This window comes from Lagenorhynchus albirostris, chromosome 20 (genome assembly GCF_949774975.1).
Source record: "Lagenorhynchus albirostris chromosome 20, mLagAlb1.1, whole genome shotgun sequence".
NCBI classification, from domain to species: Eukaryota; Metazoa; Chordata; class Mammalia; order Artiodactyla; family Delphinidae; genus Lagenorhynchus; species Lagenorhynchus albirostris.
In genome coordinates, this window is record NC_083114.1 from 3,054,960 (window position 1) to 3,080,875 (window position 25,916).

The 25,916-nt window shown below is 51.8% G+C and overlaps 1 protein-coding gene across 2 annotated transcripts; it reads left to right on the forward strand.

Moving 5' to 3' along the window:
* Nucleotides 1-2,823: 2,823 nt before the first annotated feature.
* Nucleotides 2,824-22,423, forward strand: TRIM16 (tripartite motif containing 16). Of its 2 annotated transcripts, none has more exons than XM_060132747.1 (6): nucleotides 2,824-3,373; nucleotides 9,007-9,102; nucleotides 12,451-12,684; nucleotides 14,905-15,070; nucleotides 15,503-15,598; nucleotides 19,398-22,423. In XM_060132747.1, exons 1-6 carry the CDS (start codon nucleotides 2,873-2,875, stop codon nucleotides 19,979-19,981), a joined length of 1,677 nt encoding a protein of 558 aa, XP_059988730.1. In that variant the 5' UTR covers nucleotides 2,824-2,872; the 3' UTR covers nucleotides 19,982-22,423. The 2 variants fall into 2 exon arrangements, with proteins under 2 accessions (XP_059988730.1, XP_059988731.1); XM_060132748.1 differs by lacking the exon at nucleotides 2,824-3,373 and adding an exon at nucleotides 8,279-8,502.
* Nucleotides 22,424-25,916: the final 3,493 nt, after the last annotated feature.

A 25,916-nucleotide genomic window follows, 5' to 3' on the forward strand; every position in this document is an offset into this window, starting at 1 on the left:
CTCTTCTGGGGTATCTTCAGCAGTGGAAGAGGACAGTCAGGTCAGGGATACTCAGGAAAATTCGTACTGCTGAAAAGGGCCGCACCTAGGCCATCATGACATGCATGCTCTGTGCATGTTGACCATCAACAGAGCTGCATCTGACATAGATTTTTACTGTCTTCCACGCCCTCCAACACCAAGCAGGAATTCTTGGTCAGTGACAAGAACTGCCCCTTGGTTTACGTGCTTTAATCCAGATCCCACCGAATCACACAGGGTGGAGAGCCATGGGGGAGTGCGATGGCTTGGACCCACCCCAAGCCTAATCTCAGGGGCGAGCTGCACCGGCCCCCACCCCATTCTCTCTCTGTTCCATTAGTTTTCCAAATCCACTTGAGTGTATATGAAGAAATTCTGCGGGGGAGCTGGAGAACCTGTCCAGGACAGGGGTCCCCAGTCCCTGGGCCACGGACCAGTAGTGGTCGGTGGCCTGTTAGGAGCCAGGCTGCACAGCAGGAGGTGAGTGGGGGGAGAGAGAGCGAAGCTTCGCCTGTATTTACAGCCGCTCCCCATCGCTCGCATTACTGCCTGAGCTCCGCCTCCTGTCAGCATTGTGGTGGGTTGTGTAATTGTTTCATTACACATTACAATGTAATGATGATAGAAATAAAGTGCACAGTAAAGGTAATGCGCTTGACTCATCCCGAAACATTCCCCCCGACCCCAGTCCGTGGAAAAATTGTCTTCCGTGAAACCAGTCCCTGGTGCCAAAAAGGCTGGGGACTGCTGCTCTAGGGTACAAATATTGGGGGCCAGGCACCCTGGAATAGTCCTGGGTTCCTTGGTGCCCACCTGGCAACCCCACCCAGTGGTGGTGCCCAGGAGCACCTTTCTTCTGAGGAGCTAGATGCTTCCCACCTTATCCCCTGGCATCTGTTGTGGGCTGAATTGTGAACTACCTGCCCCCCGCCAAAACCCCGCATCGTATGTTGAAGTCCTAACTGATGCCGAAAGCGCAGCTTCCCTGTACTGGTGCCGAATTGAATCTCGGAGTTTTGGGTGAAGTAGAAAGAAAAGAATAGCTTTATTGCTTTGCCAGGCAAAAGGGGCCACAGCCAGTGCCTGCCTCAAAGAACTCAGGAGGATCTGATGAGGGGTTTTATAACAGTGGTTCAGAGGTGAGATCTCTGACAAGATTAGGGTGTGTGCTGGGTCTCAGGTGGGTCTCCTAATTTTTTTTTTTTTTTTTTTTTTTGCGGTACGCGGGCCTCTCACTGTTGTGGCCTCTCCCATTGCGGAGCACAGGCTCCGGACGCGCAGGCTCAGTGGCCATGGCTCACGGGCCCAGCCGCTCCGCGGCATGTGGGATCTTCCCGGACCGGGGCACGAACCCGCGTCTCTGCATCGGCAGGCGGACTCTGAACTACTGCGCCACCAGGGAAGCCCGGATCTCCTAATCTTGATGAGGTTCTCTGGTCCCTTGAATCTTGCCTCAGGTGGTTTTTTGACTGCTTCTCCCTTGACGAGCAACTGTTCAAAGGGAATCTGCCCTTTGGATCTCAGGGAAGGTCATGGAGGCTGGAGTCTTGCCTACAATAAATGCGGGACAAAAGAAAAAACCCTCCATGTCTGGGAGCCCCACGGGGCCCCGTTCGGTTTCATAACCCCCAGTACCTCAGAATGTGACTGTGGTTCGAGACTGGGCTTTTCAAGAGGTCATTAAGGTAGGATGAGGTCATGAGGTTGGGCCCTAATCCAAATCTGACTGCTGTCCTTATAAAAAGAGGCGATTAGGACACAGATGTGTACAGAGGGGAGAGCATGTAAAGATACAAGGAGAAGACGGCTGTCTACACGCCAAGGAGAGAGCCCTCAAGAGAGACCAACCCTGCCGACACCTTGATCTTGGACTTCCAGCCTCCAGAACTGGGAGAAGATAAATTTCTGTTGTTTAAACCAACCAGTCTGTGGTACTTTGTTATGGCACGGAGAGCAAACCCATACACCTCGTCTAGGAAAACCTTAGTAAGTAGATAAAGCGCCCGCCCCTCTCTAGGAGCCACTGGGCAGGTTGTGCAGCCCGGGAGGGCTGTCTGCTTAGAGCTTTATGTGGAAGGAGGCACGTTCTTCCTGAGCCTCCTGATCGCCACTGAATCCCCCTCCGAGAGGAGTCCATCTCCTGGAATGTGCCAGAAGGTCACATGGAAAAGGTCAGGGTCAGAGACACAGATGCTCCTCCCAGCTGTTTCACGTCCAGTTCCACGAGGTGGGAAGGGATGAGGGCTGCCCTATTGCTAAAGTCCTTACATTCTGGGTCCCTTTAAAAATTGAAAACAGGGAACTTCCCTGGTGGTGCATCGGTTAAGAGTCCATGCTTCCAATGCAGGGGCCGCAGGTTGGATCCCTGGTCAGGGAACTAAGGTCCCCCATGCCACGCAGTGCAGCCAAAAAAAATAAATAGAGAAAAACTGAGAACAAAAACTCGAACCTGTCAAGCCGCGTAAAGCAACGTCGGCTTTGACTGCAGAGCTCAGGAATCTCCAGTCCTTTCCCGACCGATCCCCCAGCTTGGCTGAGATTATGGGGGGCGAATGATTCACAGAAGAATAGCAGTTTCGGGTCTGGGCTGGAGGACGGGTCGGAGCCTGTGGGGAGACAGCCTGGGTCTCCCTGAGCCTGGGGACCCGGGCTGCCCTGTGGCCACGCAGCTGGCCGTCCTCTAAGCGGAGCAGAGTGAGGACGACCGACTGAGCTTCCTCTGTGGGGAGGAAACAGTTAAAACCCTGAGGCAGCTGCAGTCAGCTGGGCGTGGTGCTCGCATCTGACTGGGGCGGCAGGATTCTGGGCCCAGGAGCCGAGGAAGCCCAGCTCTGGCGCGCAGAACTTCCACATGGCTGAGTTTGATCTGACGGCTCCAGGGCCGCTGCCCGGGGTTCCCGCTCACCCTCCGGCCACTCGCAGCCCAGACCGTGGGTCGGCCAGCCCAGCAGAAGAAAAGGGCGCAGCCGCCCCGGGGAGCTCCCCAGGGGAGAGCGGGGGACAGAGCCATGGCTCTGCCTGGCAGGGGCGTCCTGGGGCGGAGGCGGAGGCGGAGGTCCTGTGCGACTTCTGCCTCGGGGCCAGCAGGGTGAGGGCCGTGAAGTCCTGCCTGACCTGCATGGTGAACTACTGCCCGGAGCACCTGCGGCCGCACCAGGAGAACAGCAGGCTGCACGGCCACCAGCTGACAGAGCCCGTGAAGGACCGGGACCTGCTCGTGTGCCCGGCCCACCACAGCCCCCTGGTTGCCTTCTGCTGCCCCGATGGGCAGTGCATCTGCCAGGAGTGCGGCCGGGCCGAGCACAGGGGCCATGCCTCTGTCTCCCTCGATGCCGCCCACAGGGACAAGGAGGCAAGTGCTGGGGTCCGTGCGGAGAGGGAGGTGGGGAGGCCGTGGACCAGGGAGAGGCCTGGCCTCTGCCTCAGCTCCTGGGGCTGCCGGCTTCACTCCTGTGCTCTTAGCTTTGGCCCCTGGCCGTGCAGCCAGCAGCCCTGTCTCTTGCATTTGCTTTGGAAACTCCGAGTCGGTTACTCTGTCGCCATCTCGGTCCTGCTGTCCCTGTACCTCTCTGTCTGCGTCTGTCTGTCGCTCCTGTGGCGAGTTTCCTGCTATTTCTCACTCAGCTTTTGGAGACTCATCCGGGGGTGGGTGTTGGGTGCAGAAGGTGTTTCCCTCTGGCTGGATCTGAATGAATGCAATGTAAAGCTTAGCAGAAATTCAAGAGAAAAGAGCCTAAACTTTGCCCGAAGTTCTCTTTTTCCCTTTACCACAAACAAGAGATCAGTAGCAAGGGCCCCTTTGGAGATACCAGGTATGAAATCCAAGAGCTTGAATAGTGCCGAGATAACAGAGAACTGGAAACTTCCCTCCGGGTACAATGTCAAGGCCTGCTTACCTTAGGGAAAATATCAGGAGAGACTGAGAAATGCTGTGCTCATAGCCTGTAATTTTATTCCCATCAGGTAGGGCAACTGTTTCTAGAACAGCTGACTTTTCTTTGGCCTGAGAAAGCTGAGAGCCTGGAGAAGTTCCTGGGAATGGATTCATGTGCTTCGTTTCTCATACTCGGACTTTCCACGAGCACGTTTGTTCTCAGTGGGGAAGTGCAGTTCTTTTGTCCCACATTTCTTGTGTCCAGGCTCCGGGCAGCTCCCTGTCTGCGCTGAGCACGGCCCGTGGCTGCGTCTTGGCCCCTGGGCTCCCTGGGCAGCAGACAAGGAGCCTCCTGGAGCAGGACCCGCTTCTCCACACCCTCCCTTAGTGGGAATTGTTCCAGAAAGCTCTGCATTCCAGATGCCAGTGAGTCACTGTTATCAACTCCACAGTCCACTTGCCAACAGTTCCCAGCATCTCCAGTGCCAGGAAATGTCCACTCAGGAGAGCAGGTCACTGCCACCCGCTACCCACGTTCACAGCCACGTTCACAGAGGAGGCTCTGCGTCAGCAGACAGGTCAGAGATTAAAGCTCCATGTAACTGACTACACGGTCTTCATGGAGTCTTGCCGTGTGCTATGTGCTTTCCGTGGAGTTTCCCATCCAGTCCTGGAATAACTCACTGAGGTGGTGACTCTTTTCGTCTTCACCAAATTTGTCCAGACTCATACAGATGACTAAGCCATGGAGTGGGAATGAAGCTTCTGGAAAGCCACCCCACTGGAGGAACACAGGGAAGGACCCCGAGGTCACAATATTATGACCTTACTTTATTTTTTTTGCACCCAAACCCTGCCACACATGTCGTAGAGAGATTAAAGCAGAATGTACTGCTTTTCCCTTGTTCAGGGTATAATATCTGAATTCTGTTACATGTGACTGGAAAAGTGATGCGTGCCCCTGTTCAGAAACAATCTCCACCAGATACTGAGGTAGATTTTCCCAGAAAAGCCCTCCCTCCCAGCCTGGATCTGCCCATCTCCCTCCTCAGAGGCAGACACCACGATCTACTCTTTTCTTCTGTTTCCTTTCAGAAGTTCTATGCCTGTAGCAGCATAGCTACAATATGAATTTTAACGTAGTGTAAGCTGGTGCGTTACAGAGACATAGGGTAATCGTCATTCTGAGCAGGGAGAGTTGTGTTGCTCCTGTATGGAACCCCAAATTCAGACATCCCAGGAGGGAGCTGTGTCAGGTAGAATACAGACAACTGGGGCAGTTCTGGTGCTGAAAGCAGGCCGGTTACAGGTGCGATGCAGCAGCCCCGTACCCCAGATCCTTGGTGCGGGCCCAGTTCCCAGCCTCTGCTCCCTGGTGTGCCTATCAGAGTTCTGCCTTTCCACCCTGCATCCTTGCTTTCAACCCTGAGAGTGAGTGTGTGCTCTGTCAGCGCTTTTTGGGTGGCCCTGCCACGGCTCAGGAGCCAAAAGATTTCTTGCAAGGAGCCCAGGAGACCAGCTCTGAAGACACAGTACCTGGATGAGGCTTCGGCCCCCACCAGGGTTATTTTGAAAGTCTTATTAGACGTCACTAAGGCTCTGGAAGCTCCATCTTTCCTCCAGCCAGCCCAAGCCCGCCGGGGCTGCTTACTGAAGGTCACTTTGGATCGAGTCAAGCGCTAGTCACTCAGGAATGTTGGGCAAGGGAAACCGTGAACAGCAGGGCCAGCCACAGGGACACAGAGCGGCCAGGAGCTGCGTCGGGTCCACAGCGATGGATTTCTCAGTTCACCGACAGAGCCCCTTCTGAGGCTCCTGCGGTCTCTAGCTATGCCAGTGGGCAAAAACTGTGGATTTGGGAATCTGGGTGTTCTCTGATTATTTGTTCTGTGCCGCTGGGCTTCCAGAGCCCAGCTCTTCCCAATGGGGACTCAGCTCTTCCCCTTGCCCAGGCCAGCGTCCCAAAGCCTCTTAGTTGTTGTTGTTTTTTTTTTTAAATGGAAGTGTAGTTGATTTACAACGTTGTGTTAATTTCTGCTGTACAGCAAAGTGACTCCGTTTTACACATATAGACATTCTTTTTAAAATATTCTTTTTCATTATGGCTTGCCCCAGGAGATTGGATATGGTTCCCTGTGCTCTACAGTAGGACCTTGTTGTTTATCCATTCTACATGTAATAGTTTGCATCTACCAACGCCGAATTCCCAGACCATCCCTCTCCCTTAGCTTTTTTTTTTCTTTTTGGCCGCACCCTGCAGCATGCAGAACTTCCCCGACCACTGTGCCCCCTGCAGTGGAAGTGCAGAGTCTTAACCACTGGACCACCAGGGAAGCCCTTCCCTTAGCTTTTAAGAGCAGCTGATCTTAACTCCACTCACCTTCTCTGAACTCAGGCTCGCTGCTGGGAAAGGAAGCTGTGGCACGCGTGTGTGTGAGTTGTGAAGTTTGCACTCTTTCTGTGACTGCTTTCCTGTTCTTTTCTGTTCCTTTTCAAGTTTATCAGACATTATCGAGCACTTTCTATGGGCTAAGTGTGCTGCACTATCTCAGGGAGCGTGGGCTGTAGTCAGGAAGCCAGGGCAGGTCCACGTCTGCCTGGATGCCAAAGGGCTGGGGCAGCACAAGGGCCCTGCTGCGTGTTCCAAGGAGGAAGACCCCCGGCAGTGAGGTCAGGGCAGGTATCTTGGGGGAAGGAAGGCTCGGCTGGGCCCCGCCTTAGACCTTCAGGTCCATTAGTGGCAGGTCACCGCATCCGATCTCAGCATTGGTTCCAGAAAGCTCAGGATATGGCGGGGGTCTCGGACGCAGTCTGCAGCTAGAGCGGGAGCTGAGCTCTGAGAGCCACAAGTGTTCCCGCTTCTTGGGGGCGCCGATAACCAGCGTTGTTCACGGCCCGTCTGCTGCCCAAAGGCGGATGGCTTGAGGCTGTTCAGGAGAATTTCTTCTGGAAGTTCCGAGGAGTGCCTTGGACTCAGTATTATGCGACTTGTTTTATCCTGAACATTGCACCAGGCTGTGCGTCTTTCAGGAGCAGGGGCGGTGTCTTGTATAACTGGACTGACATGTAGTGAACTCTGATCAGCAGGCCAAGGGGTGAAGTCAGGGCCCAGCTGGGACCCTAGTGTTCCCAGACACAGACTCTCTAGAGGGAAACACAAAGCAACTGGCACCATGTGGAATCTCCTTCTCTCTTCTCCCTCCGTCTGCTGTTCCAGTTTGCATCTCTACCCCGACCCTGGCCACTGAGCTGGGTACCACCTTTGCCCTGGAGACAGAAGCAAGAACGATTTTGTTAACATATTCTTGAGGCACCGGAGGAGACGCTAAACCATCTGATGAGGGTCGTAGAGCCTGAGAGAGGCAGGTCTTGCACCCCGGATGTGGTGCCTTTTGCTGAAGCAGGGAGGACTCTCTGTGCCCTTGGACATGGGGCCGTCTACTCTCATTGGCACTGCTGTCCTGCTTTTGTGTGGGGCCTGCCTGGGCCTGCGACCCGGAGCCAGGGTCTAAGGCACCCCGTCATTTCCTGGGAACAGGAAAAACTGGAGATGCTGGTCTCCGAAGTGGCCCCGCCTCTTGTGATAAGCAGGAGTGCCTGCTTGTGGGGTGACTCACTCAGAAGTCCCCGTTAGGCACTTGGGAGTCCCTTTCTCCTTTTATGGTAATCCGCAGACAGTGGGGAGAAGCCCCCTCCCTGGACACTCTGGGGGTCTCCTGTGTCCCCGGATGGTGCTGGGGCCGACCGCTTTAATACGCTCTGCACTCGTTGCTAATGTGTGTTCTGTTGTGTCTCCCACCACCTTTCAACAAGCAGCTCATGTCCCCTCCCGTCGTGGAACAGGTCACTGGGTAATAAGCCTTCTAGACAGACCAAGATTCCACGTTGCCCCCGAATAGGTCGGACCCCGCATCTTCCCTGCTTCCCCCACTCCCGGGCATCAGGTCTCAGGCCTCAGGGGCGGGAGGTCACCCGGGCTCACTCGGCTCTGAGTCAGGGCCGCAGGGCCTGAGCAAACGTTGCCAGGCTTCTGCAGAGGGAGGCGAGTCCCCTGCCTGCCTGGGCTGCCACCACTGGGGCCTGGGATTCCCGTGGGCTTCAGTGGGAGGAAGGGGAGACGCGTCACGGTGCCCCCGCACCCCGAGTTCTGTTAGGGCGAGTGCAGACACGCTGCTGTGAAAGTCAGTGAAACCTCTTCTTTCTGTTGCTGCTGTCTCGTGCCCTTGTGGACGCAGAAAGTGACAGGGCCTCTGAAGTTTGCAAAGGCTCTGGTTTCATGCCTCGGCACGTTCTCGGCAGACAGTGCTTGGGGAGTTTCAGGAGGCGAGAGTGGGGCTGGGCAGGGGCGTCGACGTGGGCAGACCCGGGGTTCTCAGGCGGGCACTTGCCTCGGCGGGGAGGGTTCGCTCTGCCTGCATCCGGCAGAGAATAAGAGTCCGTGATGGAAAGCAGCCGAGGTAGTGCTAGTGGCGATGAGGATGATGACACCACCGACACGGATGGAGCGCCTGCAACGTGCCCGCTACTGTACAGAGTTCCTGCTGACACGCCTCCCATCCTTGCGGGAACCCTGTGAATTGGGCACTTTAGCTGCTCCCACCTCACAGGTGAAGAAATGCAAGTGTGGAGGCGTTAAGTAGATTTTCCCGAAGTCTCATCTGCTAACTAGAAACCCTGGGATGCCCACCCCCGACTTCAAGCGCCCTGTGCTCCTCGTCAGGCTGTTCTGGGCCGGATGGGCTGGACTCAACTCCACTGACAACTGTGTGACCTTGGATAGGTGGCTCCACTTTCTCACCTGTACAACGGCGATAATGTGTTTACCTGCATGGTCAGGATGATAAGAGGTGACACAGAGAAATGCTTGAAGCGATGCCCAGTGCAGCGTAAGCTCTCCCTGCATTTCGGCCCGTTCACCCCAGGAAGTGCTAGCACACAGCTGGCCCTCTGTGCCCCCACTGAGGGTGGGTGCTCCAGCCGGGCTTCTGAGAGCAGCTTCTGAGACAGACTCCCCTTTCCGTGGAAGAAGGGCAGACGGTGCCCTTGCTCCTGGGGACCTTCCGAGTGCCCTGGGCTCCTTCCTCCTTGACGCTGACCTTTCCTCTTCTTAGGCTGAGCTTCGGACCACCCGGTTAGACCTGGAGCGGAAACTCAAGTTGAATGAAAACGCCATCGCCAGGCTCCAAGACAACCATAAATCCGTTCTGGTAAGGCTGGCCGGGGTCACCTGCCGGGCTTTGGCACACCTGGCAGCTGCTGCATGCCCAGCCAGCCCCACCCGGGGTTGTGGGATGCAGGGTGCAGGCCCGGCCCCCATGTCCACGGACCCCATGGGTTTTATCATTGGGTGAGAACTGTGGGTACAGATAAGGTCGGCCACACTGCAGGGTGGCTTCAACTTGTTATGGGGATTTGCTATGAAATTAGTTCAAGATTCAGAACTGGCAAGTGATTTCCTTTTTAATGTTATAGAGTAGAAGCAAGCTAGTCCTGTAATGACAGTGTCCTTATTTGTACATGTGTATATGCTTTTTTGACCGGGAGAAAAGGGTGTATGTGGGAATCAAGGGAGGTGGTTAGCCAGAGCTCCAGAAATTATGCATAATCTTGGATTCTTCCGTCATAGGAGGGTGTTCTGCATGCAATTCTCACCAGTCCTAAATCCTGGCAGCCAGAAAAGAGAGGTGAGAGCTGCTGGATTAGTGGATGGTACTTGATAAGGCCAGTGGCGTGCCAGGCTACTTAGTTTTAGTCTCTCTGGTTTGTGACCACTTTCTATAATAAACCCTAAGTAGACCCAAACAGTTCCACAAAGGTTTCTCATTAGTGGCAAGCCAATAACCACAACTCAGAGGAGAATGCAAAACAACTACCCTATGGCAGTCAGTCAGCAGCAGCATCTCGGCATATCAAGAATGATTCTATCCATTCATCCATCCATCCACCTATGTATCCACTATCCATCCATCCACCCATCCATCCAGCCACCCACCTATCCATCCATCCATCAACCCATCCATCTATCCATCCATCCATCTATCCACCCATCCATCTATCCATCCATCCATCCATCCATCCATCTATCACCCACCCATCCACTCACCCGTCCATCCATCCATCCATCCATCCGTCCATCCATCCATCCATCCATCCATCCATCCGTCCATCCATCCACCCACCTACCCATCCATCCATCCACCCATCCATCTATCCATCCATCCATCCATCCATCCACCCATCTGTCCATCCATCCATCCATCACCTACCCATCCACTCACCCATCCATCTATCCATCCATCCATCCATCCATCCACCCATCTGTCCATCCATCCATCCATCACTTACGCATCCACTCACCCATCCATCCATCCACCCGTCCATCCATCCACCCACCTACCCATGCATCCATCCACCCATCCATCTATCCATCCATCCATCCATCCATCCGTCCATCCACCCATCTGTCCATCCATCCATCCATCACCTACCCATCCACTCACCCATCCATCTGTCCATCCATCCATCCATCCATCCACCCATCCGTCCATCCATCCATCACTTACGCATCCACTCACCCATCCATCCATCCATCCGTCCGTCCATCCATCCATCCATATCTAATACATGTAACCATTTCAACTTAATTTCTTCCTTCTTGGTGTTTATAACTAACTGGCTGTGGAAGAATGAATACCTATTTCTTACCCATATAATCTTATGAAAAGAAGAACAATAATTGTCCCTTTAAAGCCTTGGAGACCTTCAGAGATTGTTGATTTCCATGCTCAGTGTAATCTGGAGAACCGCATGGAGCATCTTGCCTTTTTCCAGCTCTTTATTTTCCAGACACTTTGATCCCTACTCAGTTCTTTTCTTAACTGCATGGTAACCAGGTGAGGTAGTTACCACAGTGGCCACCATGTAGGAGGTACATGAGGACACAGAGACAACAAGAATCGTCCAGGGTCCCTAGATTGATGGGACAGGAGAGCCTGCGAGTGTTGCTCCCTTGACCTAAGAATTACTCAGTCTGTTGAAATGGTGGTGCTTTAGTTTCTTTATCTAAGAAATGGGGACTGTAGTAGTACAGTCGTGCCTTGGTGTCCTCAGGGGATTGGTTTTAGGACAACCCCCGATCCCCCCACCACGGATACCAAAATCCACAGATGCTCAAGTCCCTTGTATAAAATGGCCTAGTATTTGCACGTAAGCCTACGCATATCCTCCCGTACACTTTAAATCTTCTCTAGATTACTTACAATACCGGATAAAACGTAGATGCTATGTAAATAGTGGCCAGAGTCTAGTTTTGCTTTTTGGAACTTTCTGGAATATTTTCCCAAATATTTTCGTTCTGTGGTTGGTTGGATTCGTGGATGTGGAATCCGCAGATGTGGAGGGACATCTGTATTTACCTTCTAGGGTTGCCATGAGAGAATATGTATACAGTGCTCAGAACAGTGCCCGGCCCATGATAAGCACTTACTAAATGTGGCCGGTATTGTATTACTATGTTATGTAATTAAAAAGTGACCAGGCAGGCGGCAGGACCCCAGGAGAACTGAAAATAGTACCTGGAGGGGCTGCTCAGAGGGCTCTCAGATGGGATGGTCATGGAGGGACAATGGGGGAGATGGAGGCAGGCAGGGCATGGGCTCTGGGCTGTGGAGTGGGGTGAAGGGAGGGTGAGCAAAGGAAAGTGTTTCCAAGAACTTTACATGAAGTTTAACCAGGTAGTTTGTGTTGGGGCAACGATCTGGAGTTGGGCATTGTCAGAGGGAGCCGTCAGCACCAGGACCTAAGAACTACCAAAGAGGAGTGGAAACCGTTGAAAACGTGGATTGAAGTTGTAAATATGACATTGACTGAAGGCACTTGTAAAGGATGTGGAAGGATAGCATCCCACATGCACAAGTGCCGTCATGCAGATCCTTGCTATTCATCGCAAGGAATTTGTTTTATATGTTTTTGAACGTGGCATTCCATTCTGCATAGGTAGGCTGGTCCTGCGATGCCTAGGTGCTGTGGACACCTGCACACACCCTAAACATTTTGTGCCTGGCACAGACACCATAGGGTTAGATGTGCTTTTGGCTCAGATGGACCCGGTGGGCAGTTTAACTGGACATAAATGAAATGCTAAGAAAGCAAATTCATGCTACTGATTTGTACAAAGAAGCCAAATTATTATTTTACTGCAAGAAACATGACTATCAAGTATACTGAATACACACATTGTCCTGGTGGGAAGACTGACGTCACAGACTTGAAGAGCAGCCCGACTGTCAGAGCTGGACTCAGAAATCAGATAATTCACTCTCTCATCTGATGGATGAGAGACTAAGGGAATGATTGGCAAATAAGTACTTATACCCTGGAGAGTCCTTCTTGTTTCCGGGAACCCAGGATTCAAATGAGAATAAAGGCTTCCTTTTACAATAGGAAATCGCTCCCTGATTTGCGGGTTTCTCGGGTTTGCGTTTCTGCGTGTTGAGCTTTGAGAAGCTTGGACGCCTCACTAACAGGTTCTTCACCCCCCCTCCCACCCCCGCCAGGTGTCGGTGTCGGAGGTAAAGGCGGTGGCCAAGGAGCAGTTTGGGAATCTCCTTGCTGCCATGAGGAAGGCCCAGGCTGACATGATGCTTTTCTTGGAGGAGAAGGAACAAGCTGCCCTGGGCCAGGCCAATGGCATCAAGACCCACCTGGAGTACAGGAGCGCAGAGATGGAGAAGACCAGGCAGGAGCTGGACAGAATCGCTGCCATCGGCAACCCCGTGCTTTTCCTGGAGGTATGGGCTGCCGTGCCGCTGATGCCAGGGAGACCTTCGCTCTGCTCGGCCTGTGGCGCACGGGGGAAGGGGACTGCCCACTGATCAGCGGGTGCGCAGGGAGCCGTGAGGGCAGAGAGGAGCTGAGTACAGGGGTACGGGAGGGAGGGCTTTCCAGAGCGGAGAGGCTGGAACCGGGTCGTGGAAGATGCATCCCGTGCCAGCAGAGGTAACGGCATGTGCAGAGGCAGAGAGGTTTGAGACAGCACAGCTGATGTGGGGACTAAGGTGCTTTCACAAGGATGGGGTGCGGGACGCCGGGCACAGAGTGATGGGAGGCGAGGCTGGCGGGGCCAGGTGGGCATCTGGCTGTCGAAGCTTGTTCTTCATCGTGAAGTCACAGCAGCCCAGGGAGGACTTCAGCTGAGGGGTGATGAGCTCAGGCCTCAGTGAGCTTCATAAACCACTCCGACAGTGGAGGGATGCTTGCTGGGCCGGGGTGAGACCCGGGTCCTGCTGCCTTTCGGAGAGGGCTGCACGTGCTGGGGGTGACTGAGGACAGACAGCCCAGCAGAGAAGATGAGACCTTTCATTACAATGTGCCATTCATTGTATGTTAAGCCACCTGCCCTCAGACGTTCCATCCTCCTGGATCTGTCACTAGAGCGCTGTGTAGTTTTTAGCAAGTCACTTAACCTTTTTGGGTCTCAAATTCCTCATTTATAAACAAGCAGGTCGGAGTCAGTGATTTCCAAGGCTCCTTCAGTGCTAATATTCCTACATACAAATAATTCTTTTATTGCGTTTTGGGAAGATTCCCTTCTAGTTAACGGCAAACATAAATGTGTATTATGAAAAAAAGCCTTGGAAAATATGGAAAAATATAAAGGAACTCGATCATTCATATTCCCATCACCCAAGATAATCATCGTTAGCCTTGTAGTGAGTGAGAGAAAGAGAAGCAGACAGAGACAGACAGACATACCAAAGAATGTCTTTCAGTTCCTTTACTTTTCAATATCAAAACAAAGAAACTATGAAGAAAAACTTGGCTTCCCATGTCATGAGGTTCCTAAAGAGCATATAAATAATTTTAAAACAGAAATAAAATCTCTTTACTTTTTTCTCCTTTTGTAACTTTAACATAAAAACTTTAATATGTATAAAATATATTTTAGTATAGGACCACTTATTTTAGTTAAACATAACTTTTTTTTCCCACAAATTTTTAGCCAATCGAAATGACATGTATTGTTCCCCCGTGATTCTTTTTTTTAGAAATAGACCATTTTATTTTATTTTGTTTTTTATTTTTTTGCTGTGCCGTGCGGTATGAGGGATCTTAGTGCCCCAACCAGGGATCCAACCCTCGCCCCCTGCCTTGGAAGCATAGAGTCTTAACCACTGGACCGCCAGGGAAGTCCCCCCAGTGACCTAAAATGTTACTTTTATCATATATGGCACTAATTCTACATATGGTGTTAAAATGTTCATTTTCCTCCCTGTCTGCTCTCTGGCTTGGCCTCGTTCTTCTCTTCCATTAATCTAACCATTCTGGTACAACTGTTTTCATCACTCAGTTTTCTGCCGTACCCACTCTGTAATTCAGTGCTTCCCTTGCATTTGAATTTTGATAATGTGTTAACACCTGAAAGCAACCTTTCCTGATCGCTGCAGAGTTTTGAAGCATGAGAGGCTTAATGTGATTATCTATGTGAAAACACTTTTCAAACTCTAAAGCACAGAACAAGAATTAGAGAACACTGTGTATTGGATTGAACCGACCAGGAAAATGCAGCAGCAAGCACTCCCACCTGAGGACTTGTCTGTGAATCTTCCACGTGCTACACCCCTTCCTCCGTCCCTGTCGTGGTTTGTGTTTAAATTAGTTAAAAAAAAAAAAAAAGTACTGATAGAATGAAGGTTGCAGGAATGTTACCGCCATCTGCGCTGTTGGTGTAACACATTTGTTCTTCGATTCCCTGTCTGGGCTGTGTATTGCATCTGCTCGTGGGTGCCTAGTATCTCTTGATTTTTAAAAGTCCACTTCCCAGTTAAAAAACACGAATGCTTTCTACATGATCAGACACTGAGCTGGACCCATTACACACACGTTCTTTGTGAAGTGCACGTCACCATCAGTCTGTTTTACAGATGAGGAAGGTGCTGTATTGAGGAGGGCAGTCCTGTTTAAGAAGCACAAAAGCCAGGGCAAGTTCTGCCATGTGTCCTTTCCTGCAGGAGTACTGCAAGTTCAAGAACATGAAGGACGATGCTTTCCCCAGTGTCTACATTGGACTCAAGGACAAGCTCTCAGGCATCCGCAAGGTCATCACGGACTCCACCGCACACCTGATCCAGTTGCTGCAGAACTACAAGGAGAAGCTCCAGGAGTTCTCCAAGGAAGGTGAGAAGCTGTGGCTTGTAGTGTCTCGGCGGGGCTGACGCAGGAGGTGGGAGTTGGGAGGGAGAGCAGAACCGGGGAGCTTCTCATTTTCAGAGCCATCCTCTGGCTAGCTGTGCTACTGATGGACACTTACCTTGATGACAGAGACCAGAGAATGTGTCAGTCACGTCACGCCCTAGGCCAGCATCTCCGAGACTAGCTTCCGAGGTTGCTGATGCGTGTACTTTCAAGGGAAATGCAAGTCAGGCTGGGGTCTTTCCTCGGCGTGTTTTACTTTAGTGTGGTCCATTGAGCAGGGGTCTCTGACACGTGACTAGTGTCCGGGCCCTTCTTCCCCGAGGAAGCCCAGGGAAGAGGGGCTGGGGGTTCCTGCTTCTTAGGTTCTCCTACCCACCTGGACAGGTGTGCATTCACAATTCTCTGCTTTTCTAGAGGAGTACGACATCGGAACTCAGGTGTGTGCCATCACTGAACACAAACACTGGACCTCAGAACCGGAGCCCAGCACCAGGCAGCAGTTCCTCCTGTGTAAGTCGTGAACAGCTTCCCTTTCCCTGGGTGTGGGTGTACGTGTGAGGCTTTGGAAGCAAGGATGCCGTCTCTCACGTAGGTTTCAGGTTCTTGCAACGTCAGGGTCTATGCCCAAATGGTACATTTTAAAAAGTTTAATTTAAAAAAAGTTTGAACTTTTCATTTTGAAACAGTTTCAAACTTACGAAAACATTGCAAAAAGAGGACCAAGAATTCTTGTATACCTTTCATCCGGTTTTTCCAAACATTAACACTTTACGTTACAACGGTCCACTGAAACAAACTGGAAAATGAAATTACTGCAAGTCTATTAACTAATCTATGGAATTTATTCAGGTTTCACGAGGTATTCCTCCCAGTGTCCTTTTTCTGGCTGCAAGTCCAGTCCAAGGTCACAGATGTTTCTTTGTCTCCTGTCTGGGTCCAGTCCCTTTGTCCTTCTGTGTCCTTCATGACCTTGGCCCTTTCAAAGATCCTGGCTAGTTCCCAAATGGCTCCCTGTTAAGTCTGACTTGGCCAGAACTGCAAAACCCATTGTCCCGTCATGATGTGGGAGTGTCCTGGGCTGTCAGCATTTTTGAAAACACGTTATTTCCAATCAATACTTCCTTATGGTTAACAAGGCAGGGAGGTTTCATCTCCCAGGAGAGGAAGGGCTGCATCTGGGTAGTCAAGGCTCACTTTTAGGACATGCAGCTGCTTCATCAGAAGCAGGTTGAACCCTGCTTCTGCTTGCTTTCTGGGGGTGAGTGCTGGCTGACCAACTCCTGAGCCCCTTTTGCTCTGGTTGTGACGTGGAGCCTCGGGTTCGATGACTGTCTCCTGTTCTTTCCACAGCTCCTCATTTTCCCCAGGACCTCTCAGTTTCCACACAGTTTCCTTGATTTATTCTTTCCTGCTTCCTGACACCAGCACATCTATTTTTTTTTAAAATAAATTTATTTATTTATTAATTATCTTTTTGGCTGCGTCGGGTCTTCGTTGCTGCGCGCGGGCTTTCTCTAGTTGCGGCTAGCAGGGGCTACTCTTTGTTGTGGTGCACGGGCTTCTCATTGCGGTGGCTTCTCTTGTTGCAGAGTGCGGGCTCTAGGTGTGCGGCTTCAGTAGTTGTGGCGCGTGGGCTCAGTAGTTGTGGCACATGGGCTTCAGTAGCTGTGGCTTGCGGGCTCTAGAGCTCAGGCTCAGTAGTTGTGGTGCACGGGCTTAGTTGCTCCATGGCATGTGGGATCTTCGTGGACCAGGGCTCGAACCCGTGTCCCCTGCATTGGCAGGCAGATTCTTAACCACTGCGCCACCAGGGAAGCCCCACATGTATGTTTTACTAACAGATATAGTTAATACAAGAAGCCAAACACCTTTTGTGCTTAACATTAAAATAAAAGTGAACCACGTCCTATTATAATCTGTTTTCTGTTGCATGACAGTCGTCTCTTTTCATGCATGACATTAACTTTTGCTCCTAGAGTATTGCTGTGAACTTGTAGCCTTTTATGGACTCAGATCGTTTCACCTGTCCAAGTTCTGTCAAATTGCCAACTTGACTGGCCAGTGGGAGCCACTTGTAAGCTGGCCTCTTTGACCTTTAAGCCTTGACCTTCTGCCCTTGAGATTCTAAAAAGTATTGCTGCTTTCTGGCACTAACAGAATGTTCCAGACCAATTCTGGTTTTCTTGTCCCAAGGCATAGAATCACCTACCCTGTAAGGAGCCCTGGGTCCCCCTAGATGAGAAGAGTACTAACGCACTCATTCATTTGGCACGTGTATACCGAGCATCTTCTCAGAGCTAGAACCCCAGGATAGAGTCCCGCATAAAATGTGGAGCTGACAGAATAAATGGAGAACATTCACGAAACAAGCACACTGATAAATAATTACACATTGTGATGAGTACCAGGAAGTTATAAAGCCAGGGTGCTCCGAGAGACATTGACAGGCAGGCATGGAGACCTCTTTGAGGACAGACTCACAACCGCAATCCGAACGGATCAGTCGGGATCTCCCTGACTCAGGTCAGGGCGAGGACCCCACCGCGGAGGGAACGGTCTGTGCCGAAGCCGCCCGAGCGGGTTCAGCATTGGGTGGGTCTGAGGTCAGGGTGCTGGAGTGTGGAGGTCAAGGGGGAGAGGGCAGGAGACGAGGTTGCTGAGGCAGGCAAGCGCCAGTCTTGCAGGGCCGGGAGGCCAGGGAGGCGGGTCACCGCTTTTTCCTGAGGGCAGGGGCGCCATCAGAGGCTGTAAGCTGGGGCGACGCGATTCAGCTCAGCTGGCTCCCTGAAGCGAGCTCCTGTCGGGGAGAAGGTCTGGGCGGGGGAAGCGGGAGAGAGCACCCCGACCAGCGTGGGGCTACTGCACGCGCTGGGGGAGATTTGGGGGTGGCTCAGATGGGGGTGAAGCAGGACACTGAGAGGACTCAGGGCTGTCTGTGTGTGTGTGGTGGGACAAGACGTGGGAGGATGAGGGAAAAGAAATGGAGTGTGACTTGGGCACCTGGGTGCGTGGAGGTGTTGTTCTCTGGGACCAGGAAGAGAATGTGTGGGGCGGGGGACTGCTTGAGGGTTCCCCTGCTGAATACTGGCCAGATATTTTAACAAATGAGTGAATCAAATGTGGGTGTATGAGTGCCTGTCTGCCCCAAACCCTTGCCAACGCTGGGTAGAAAAGTGCCTGGATTTCAGGACGTATTTGTCGAATGAATGAAAGCATGAGCCCATCCGTAGGTTTTATTTCTTGATTCAGTTCAGCAAATAATACAGCAAATTCCAAGCAATTTGAGCTTCAGGAAGGAAGGAGGTGGGGTCTGGGACCACTTACGACCTGCGTGGGCGAGGTGTCCCCCGCAAGCAGTTCTCTGTGACACTGGCCTGGCGTCCCACAGTTTAACTCGGTTCTGGCGCTGCCTGGAGATGGCGTCAGATCCCACAGGATGGCTCCCACTTCAGATGCCAGTCGCCAAGTATTGGGTCCCCAGGTGACGGACAACTTCTGTCCGACTTGGCTACAAATCAGAGGTTCCTAGGACCCCCCCCCCACCCTTGGACTCGAGCATTTGCTAGAACAGCTCACAGAAGTCAGGGAGACACGTATGTTCACCAGTTTATTAAAGGATGTGGTAAAGGACGCAGATGAGCAGCCAGATGGAGAGAGAGAGGCACGGGGCAAGGCCGGGGAGGGTCCCGATTTCAGGAGCTTCTGCCCCATGGAGATGGGGTGCATCGCCTTCTGGTGTGGATGTTTGCCAACCTGGAAGCGCTCAGAACCCTGCACTATTGAGATTTCATGGAGGCTTCATCTCATAGGCATGATGGCCCACTAACTCCATTTCCAGCCCCTCTCACTTCTCATGAGAATAGGAGTCAGGGCTGCAAGTTCCAAGCTTCTAGTCATGACTTGGTCTTTCTGGTGACCAGCCAGCCCCCTCCAGGAGCCCACCCAGAGTTGCCTCGTCAGAACAGAAGATACATGTATAACCTGGGAAATTACAAGGGTTTCAGGAGCTCTGTGTCGGGAACAGGGGCTAAAGACCAAATATTAGAACAACAGATGGTCCTAGTGCTCTTATCACTCAGGAGATCACAGGGAGCTTTGTGCTGGCAACCGGGAACCAGAGACCAAATATATATTTATTATAAATCACAATAGCATACTTGCGTTCTGTTTTCTGGTTTTCACCCACCTCTTTTCTGGGAAGGAACAGGGGTCTGGGAGACGGATGTCTTTTCGTCCTTTGGAGGCTCGCTAGGTTTGAAGTGTTGGGTCTGAATCAGCTGTCGGTCCCTGACTTTCTGTGTCCCCTCAGATGCCTGTGACATTGCCTTCGACCCCGACACGGCACACAGGTACCTCCGGCTGCAGGAGGACAACCGCAAGGTCACCAACACCACGCCCTGGGCGCACCCGTACCCGGGCCTACCCAGCAGGTTCACACACTGGCGGCAGGTGCTGGCCCAGCAGAGCCTCTACCTGCACAGGTACTACTTCGAGGTGGAGCTCTCCGGGGCGGGCATCTACGTGGGCCTGACGTGCCAGGGCATCGACCGCAAGGGCGAGGAACGCAATGGTTGCATTTCCGGAAACGACTTCTCCTGGAGCCTCCAATGGGATGGCAAGGGGTTCAGGGCCTGGCACAGTGACACGGAGACCCCACTCAGGGCCCGCCCTTGTCAGAGGCTGGGGGTCTATGTGGACTTCCCCGGAGGCGTCCTCTCCTTCTACGGCATTGAGCCGGAGGCCATGACGCTGGTGCACCGTTTCGACTGTAAGTTTTCGGAGCCCGTCTACCCAGCCTTCTGGCTTTCCAAGAAGGACAACGCCATCCGGATTGCGGATCTGGGAGAGGAACCCGAGAAGCCGGCACCGACCCCGGTGGAGCCTGCACCCTAGATGCCGGGGTCCAGAGCCCAGATCTGTGCTAACACACAGACGGGGCGGCAGCTTGCGTTTTAAGGCTGACTGGGGGGCAGAATCCCTGCCAGCGGTTGCTGGCTTTAGAAATCACATGGGTCAGAGGATGAGGGGAAGGGTCTCTGGCTGCCGCCTTGGGCTCCGTGCGGCGCTGTTCCCCACGTTTGCAATAATCCTCAGGCCCTAAGTCCCTCTCGCCATCTTCTCGTGATGTCCTGTCTGCTCGGGTGAATGGCGCACTGTGCCCAGAGGTGGTCACCAGGAATCCTCAGAACCGTCAGAAAGACTGCAGAGGAATCAGAATAAATCGCTAACTTTACCTCGCTTCCCCTGCGTCCCCGGCACTGTCCTGAGCTCCTCCCGTGCGTCAGCCCTCGTGGCTCTCATGGCAGCCCCGTGGGGTAGATGCTCACCCCGTCTCCGTTTTGCAGGTGGGGAAGCTGTGGTCCGGTGGGGGTCAGTGAACTTGCTTGGGGTCACCGTGGTCACGTGGTGAGTGAGTGGCCGAGCCGGGATTCAGACCTGGGAGGGCTGACGTTGAACTTCTAACCCCGACCCCACGCTGCCTTGCTCCTTAGACGGTGGGTGTTGTGTGCACGGGAATAAACCACATCATGAACTGCGTTCATAGGAGTAGAGCGTCTTACGGCCTCCGTCGCTTTGCACCCGCACGTCTGACCGGGCCTTGCAGCTGTGCCGTGATGGAGAGCTCACTACCTCACCTGGAAGCTCACCTGGTTTGGGGACAGTGAGGATTGCAGGAATGTCTTAGTGGGGTCCGAGTCCTATAGTCCCTGTGACCTCAGGCGACGGGGCTCCTTCCTCTCTCCTGGAGCCACCCAGACGGTGTGGACGTGTCTGATTCCTCATTCAAGGGCATGAGGAATTCTCCACGTGTTTGGGGGCAGCTCTCACACCGTCCCCCCCGGGAATTATTCTTGGCTTCTCACTCTATCTCCCACTTTCCTTTGTGGTTTCCGGACCTTCTACTCCTCTGATCACATCCCCCTCCTTTCTTCAGACGCGCTCCCTAAGATTAATGATATACATTCATCAAACCCTTAGGCAAATGACAAACTGTATTTAAATGGGTTTCTGAGGACATAACCTGAGGCCCCTTTTGGGATTCCCTGGAAATACAACTTCTGGGTCTTTTCCGTGACCTGTGTCAAGTCAAGTCCCTTCCTCTTTGGCCAGTCTGACGGTCCTGTGTCAAGAATACTTTACTTCAGTGTCACTCGACTCGTTTCCAGAGACCCTGCCCTACATTTGAATTCTAGGATTTATATAGTATAGGATTTGAATTTTTTAATTGAATTTAAAAGCTTTGAATTTTATTGACCTTGAAAATATTAAAAAAATTTTTTATTGGAGTATAGTTGATTTACAATGTTGTATTAGTTTCCGCTGTACGGCAAAGTGAATCAGTTATACATACACATATATCCACTCTTTTTTAGATTCTTTTCCCATATGGGCCATTACAGAGTATTGAATAGAGTTCCCTGGGCTATACTGTGCGTCCTTAGAAATTTTTAAATTTGCATTTTAAATTTCATCACATCATTGCTGCTTGCGGAGATAGTTTTATTCATGACTCTGTGCCCAGTGTAATAGCTCTCCTTCCTAGCCTGGTGTCACCTACAGAATTGGTAACCTTTTCTTCTTAAATCTTACTCTTGTTGATATACATATTGATTAGGTTGATACCTATATTGATTGGACTCTTGCAGTCCTCAGCCAATATCTTTTGGGTTTAGCTATTCAGTAAGTTATGCATCAGTAGAATTGTTTGCTAATGTAGCCCACCTTATGGCCCTTTATCCACTGCACACCATGAAGGACTTTTCAGTGGCAGAGATCAGGATATACTATGTCAGCATTTCCTCTCTAATGATGCCCTCTAGGGGGAAAGTGAGATCAGTGTGGCTGGGTTGTTGATTGCTCCCTACTTTCTTCCCCAAATGCTCACATAATATTTGACAAACCATTTTGGAATTCTGGTGTAAGTTCACACATCATCTGCTGTTTCCAGAATCTACCTTTTTTTTCTTTTAAAAAATCAAGACAACGTTGCCTGTCTTCATCCTCCACCATTCTCCCTAATTTCTCAAAATTTACTGCCTGGATTTCAGTCACGTTGATAAACTGTGTCAGTGTCGTGAGATGTAATTTGTTTAGGCCACACTCAGATTCATAAAAGGAACCCTTTGGGTGTCTCCTTACCTGTTTTGAACTTCAGTTCCTCTTTTTGTCCACTCATTTTTGGTTTTAAGACCTTTCTTCTCGAGATAGAAGATCAAAGCAAAATTGAGCATTAGCATCGCCTTAAGCGATGGGCATACCTTTTTTCTTCCCCTGGGTCCAAAAACTGAAAATCGCCTAAAACAAACAAAATAAAAAATTAAAAAAGATAACAAAGGCCAATTTTACGCCCTCTGTCATTTTCCCCAAGCTGTGTCAGTGTGTGCCACTCTTCTGGATGTCCCACAGAAGCCTCCACGGTCTTTGGCAACTCCCTAAGCATAGACAGGAACATATAATAGCAGATGCAGCTGATCCGACATTCCAGAGGTTCTGGGTCCTCTTTCCTCTTCACACCCACCGCTGGCTGCCACGTTCCTTCACTGAAGTTTTGCTGAGGCCCTCGGGTTTCCTCTAAAAAGCTTAGGTTTGGGGACTTCCCTGGCGGTCCAGTGGTTCAGACTCCACGCTTCCACTGCGGGGTCGGGGGGCTCTGGTTTGATCCCTGGTCAGGGAGCTAGGATCTTGCCTGCCTTACGACGCCGGCAAAAAATAAAAATTAAAAAAAAATTTAAAGCTTAGGTTTTTAAAGTTAATGATGAGTAGGGAGGGCTTTGGCATTTTGAGGACCGTTCCCCATTTCTTACCTCATTTAATCTTTGCAGCCCTGTGAGATAGGGAGTATTTTTCCTGTTCTGTGGAATGAAAATGAAAAGGTTGGCGGCTCAGAGAGGCAAAACTTGGTCAAGGACGCTCAGTAGGACGTCTTGAAAAAAAGTTTGTGTTTATTTCTAAAACGAGGTTACGTTCACAGGTTCTGAGACATGAACATCAGTGGTTCTCAGAGTGTGGCTTCCTGACCAGCAGCATCGGCACCACCTGGGAACCTATTAGAAAAGCAAATTCTCGGGCGTCAGCCAGACCCGCTGAATCAGAAGCTCTGGGGCAGTGTTTTAACAAGGCCTCTGGGCGTTCTGATGCAGACTTGGGTTTGAGAACCTCTGTCTGCCCCATCTACTCTCTTGAATCTGTTCCACCCTTCATACCAATGGCAAGTGGCCATGAGTTTCCGAACAAGCAGGAAGTCACCCGACCTCCTTGAGGACCTGGCCGTGTCAGCCAGGTCAGAACTTTTCTGTGCTCTCGTGTTTCTCCCCCTCCCGGAGAGGGAGACATTTCTAGCCAATGCCCTCGTTCCCCACCTGCTTCTCTCTTTTTTTTTTTTTTTTTGGCGGTACGCGGGCCTCTCACTGTTGTGGCCTCTCCCGTTGCGGAGCACAGGCTCCGGACGCGCAGGCTCAGCGGCCATGGCTCACGGGCCCAGCCGCTCTGTGGCATGTGGGATCTTCCCGGACCGGGGCACAAACCCGTGTCCCCTGCATCGGCAGGCGGACTCTCAACCACTGCGCCACCAGGGAAGCCCCCCACCTGCTTCTCTTTAAACCAAAGGGCAAATGGCAACTGGAAACTCCACGATTTCTCAGGAACGAAGACTTGTCTCAGTTAACTTTGCCAACAAGTGTGACACCACCTGATGGGCAGGCGGTGGCTCAAACACGATGGTTTTCCCACCTTTCCTCTTGAGAACGATCCTAGTACAGTTTTTCCCATGTGATCAAGTGCCTTTGCAAAGACATCACCCGCCTGTGAGCGAGGTGGACTCACGATCTCCATCTACAGAGGCGGGCAGCCGAGGGCGGCAAGGGAGTCGCGGGGTGGAGGTATGTTTGCTGCTCCGTAGCCGAGACCCTCCTGCTCTGCAGCCTGAGCCCTTCCCTGATTTCCCGCCGTCTGACCCAGGTCAGGTGCTGGGTGGGAACCAGCAGAACCTCAGGTGCACGTCGTTGGGCAGGACAGCGGAGCCGATGGGGGTACAGCAGCCATGCCTTCTGGGGCTCGCTACGCCATGCAGGGGGCGGGCAGAGGAGGTGAAGGTTTGGGGCGGTGTAGGCTTTAATCAGAGTCATGAACAAAACAGAATGCAAAGGGCAGAAGGCAGCTCGGGGACTGCGTGGAGCCTGCAGGCTGCTGGTAGCCTGGATATTTGAGAAATCTCCAGATGTACGTCTCAGCCCCAAAGCTTTCCTCTGAGAAGTGTTTTCCCCTCCTGGGTCTTACTCCAGCGAGACCTGTTTGCCCGCCTACCTCTCTGGGTACCACCGGCGCCACTTCCCCACCACTGGGTTACCCATCAGGCCGTCGCATCCCGCCATCCGCCAAGGTCACATTCTAAACTCTAACACCCGATCTCAAATGGCTCCAGTGTCCCTGCCTGAGCCGGCTGACATGCCGTGTGTGCACGTGTGTGCGTGCTCACACCTGTGTATGTGGGATGCGGCGGCAGCAGAAGTAACCACCAGGCTTAGTTACACTAACGAATGTAAGCCTCACCCTGCAGGGCAGTGGTGATCACACATCTTCTACAGAGGAGGAGAGATGGGGGCCCAGAGGGGCCGAGGGGCTTGCCCAAGGCCACAGCCCTAGTAAGAAAGCAGCAGGATTCCAGCCAATCTCTGACTCCAAGGCTGAGTTGGATTGTAAAACTGCTTTCTTGAAGTATGTCAGCTTCACAGATGAAAATCCTCGTTTATTTGGACCTTTAGGAACAAGCTATTGTATTTTCAGCTTGTAGCATTTCTGGGGGTAATGTGCCCCCTTATATACTCAGGTGCTTTGGGCCTCCCTCCTCTGTCTGGCCTTCCTGGTGGGTGAGATGCTAATCCACTCTGGCCTTTTCTCCAGGCATCTGTCAGTTAGAGGAGCTCGAGCTGTTAGCACTGACCTCCTTCCCGGCCTGGTTCCTGTCCCCACCCTCACTCTTTACAAGACCTTCACGGCCAACCAACCCAGCGATGACTCACGCTGCCTTTCTCTATCGGTGCCCGGTTGCCAGACGCGGGTGCTAGACATGCTCACGGTATTGCCAACCTTTTGGTTTAATGCGGGGTAGTAATAACAACACCAAGAGCAGAGGCAACTGGCCTCACACATTTGATCTGATGGTAGAAGGTAGCGTAATTTCCATCATCTGCCTTCATCTCCTCCTTCCTCATCATCAGTAAGATGGAGAAACTGAGGCTCAGAGAAGCCAGGCAGGGAGCTCATGATCATCCAGCTCCGTGGTACCAGAGTCAGTGTGTGAACCTGGTCCCACCTGAAGTAGAGTTGTCTCAGTGTGTCCTCAAAACTCTTTTCTGGGTTGTCCTACGTTTGGAAGGGCATTTTGGCTGCGGTGGTGAGCTGGGGGGCTATGGTTACGTAGTAGTCTTTCACAGTCATTTTTCCTAATTTAGCAGTATAGCTTTATTAGTTATTTTGAAAAATTTCAAACCTGTGAAAAGCTGAAAGAATAGAATGATGAACACTCACATGCTCTTCACCCGCTTCACCAGTTATTAGCAGTTTGTTGCATTTGTGCTCTCTTTCTGTGTATGCACATATACACGCTGAATATGCGTGTAGGGTGTGTGTGTGCGTGTGTGCGTATTTTTCTCAGACCTTTTGAAAATTATTTGGAGACACTTCATTCTGAGTACGTCAGCATTTAGGAGTGATTTTCAAGCTGTTTTCTGTGGACTCTCTGGGTTCTCTGGAGCTGCTGCTAATTTAAATTTTGTGGAGTCTGAAGCTGGTGTAAGACAATGTCGGTCATCTTTGGCCTCAGGTGTAG

Coding starts and splice junctions, on each gene's coding strand:
- TRIM16 (XM_060132747.1), top strand. CDS start 2,873: ATGGCTGAGTTTGATCTGACGGCTCCAGGGCCGCTGCCCGGGGTTCCC. Junction 3,374..9,006: donor CCGCCCACAGGGACAAGGAG/GCAAGTGCTGGG, acceptor TCCTCTTCTTAG/GCTGAGCTTCGGACCACCCG. Junction 12,685..14,904: donor ACCCCGTGCTTTTCCTGGAG/GTATGGGCTGCC, acceptor CCTTTCCTGCAG/GAGTACTGCAAGTTCAAGAA.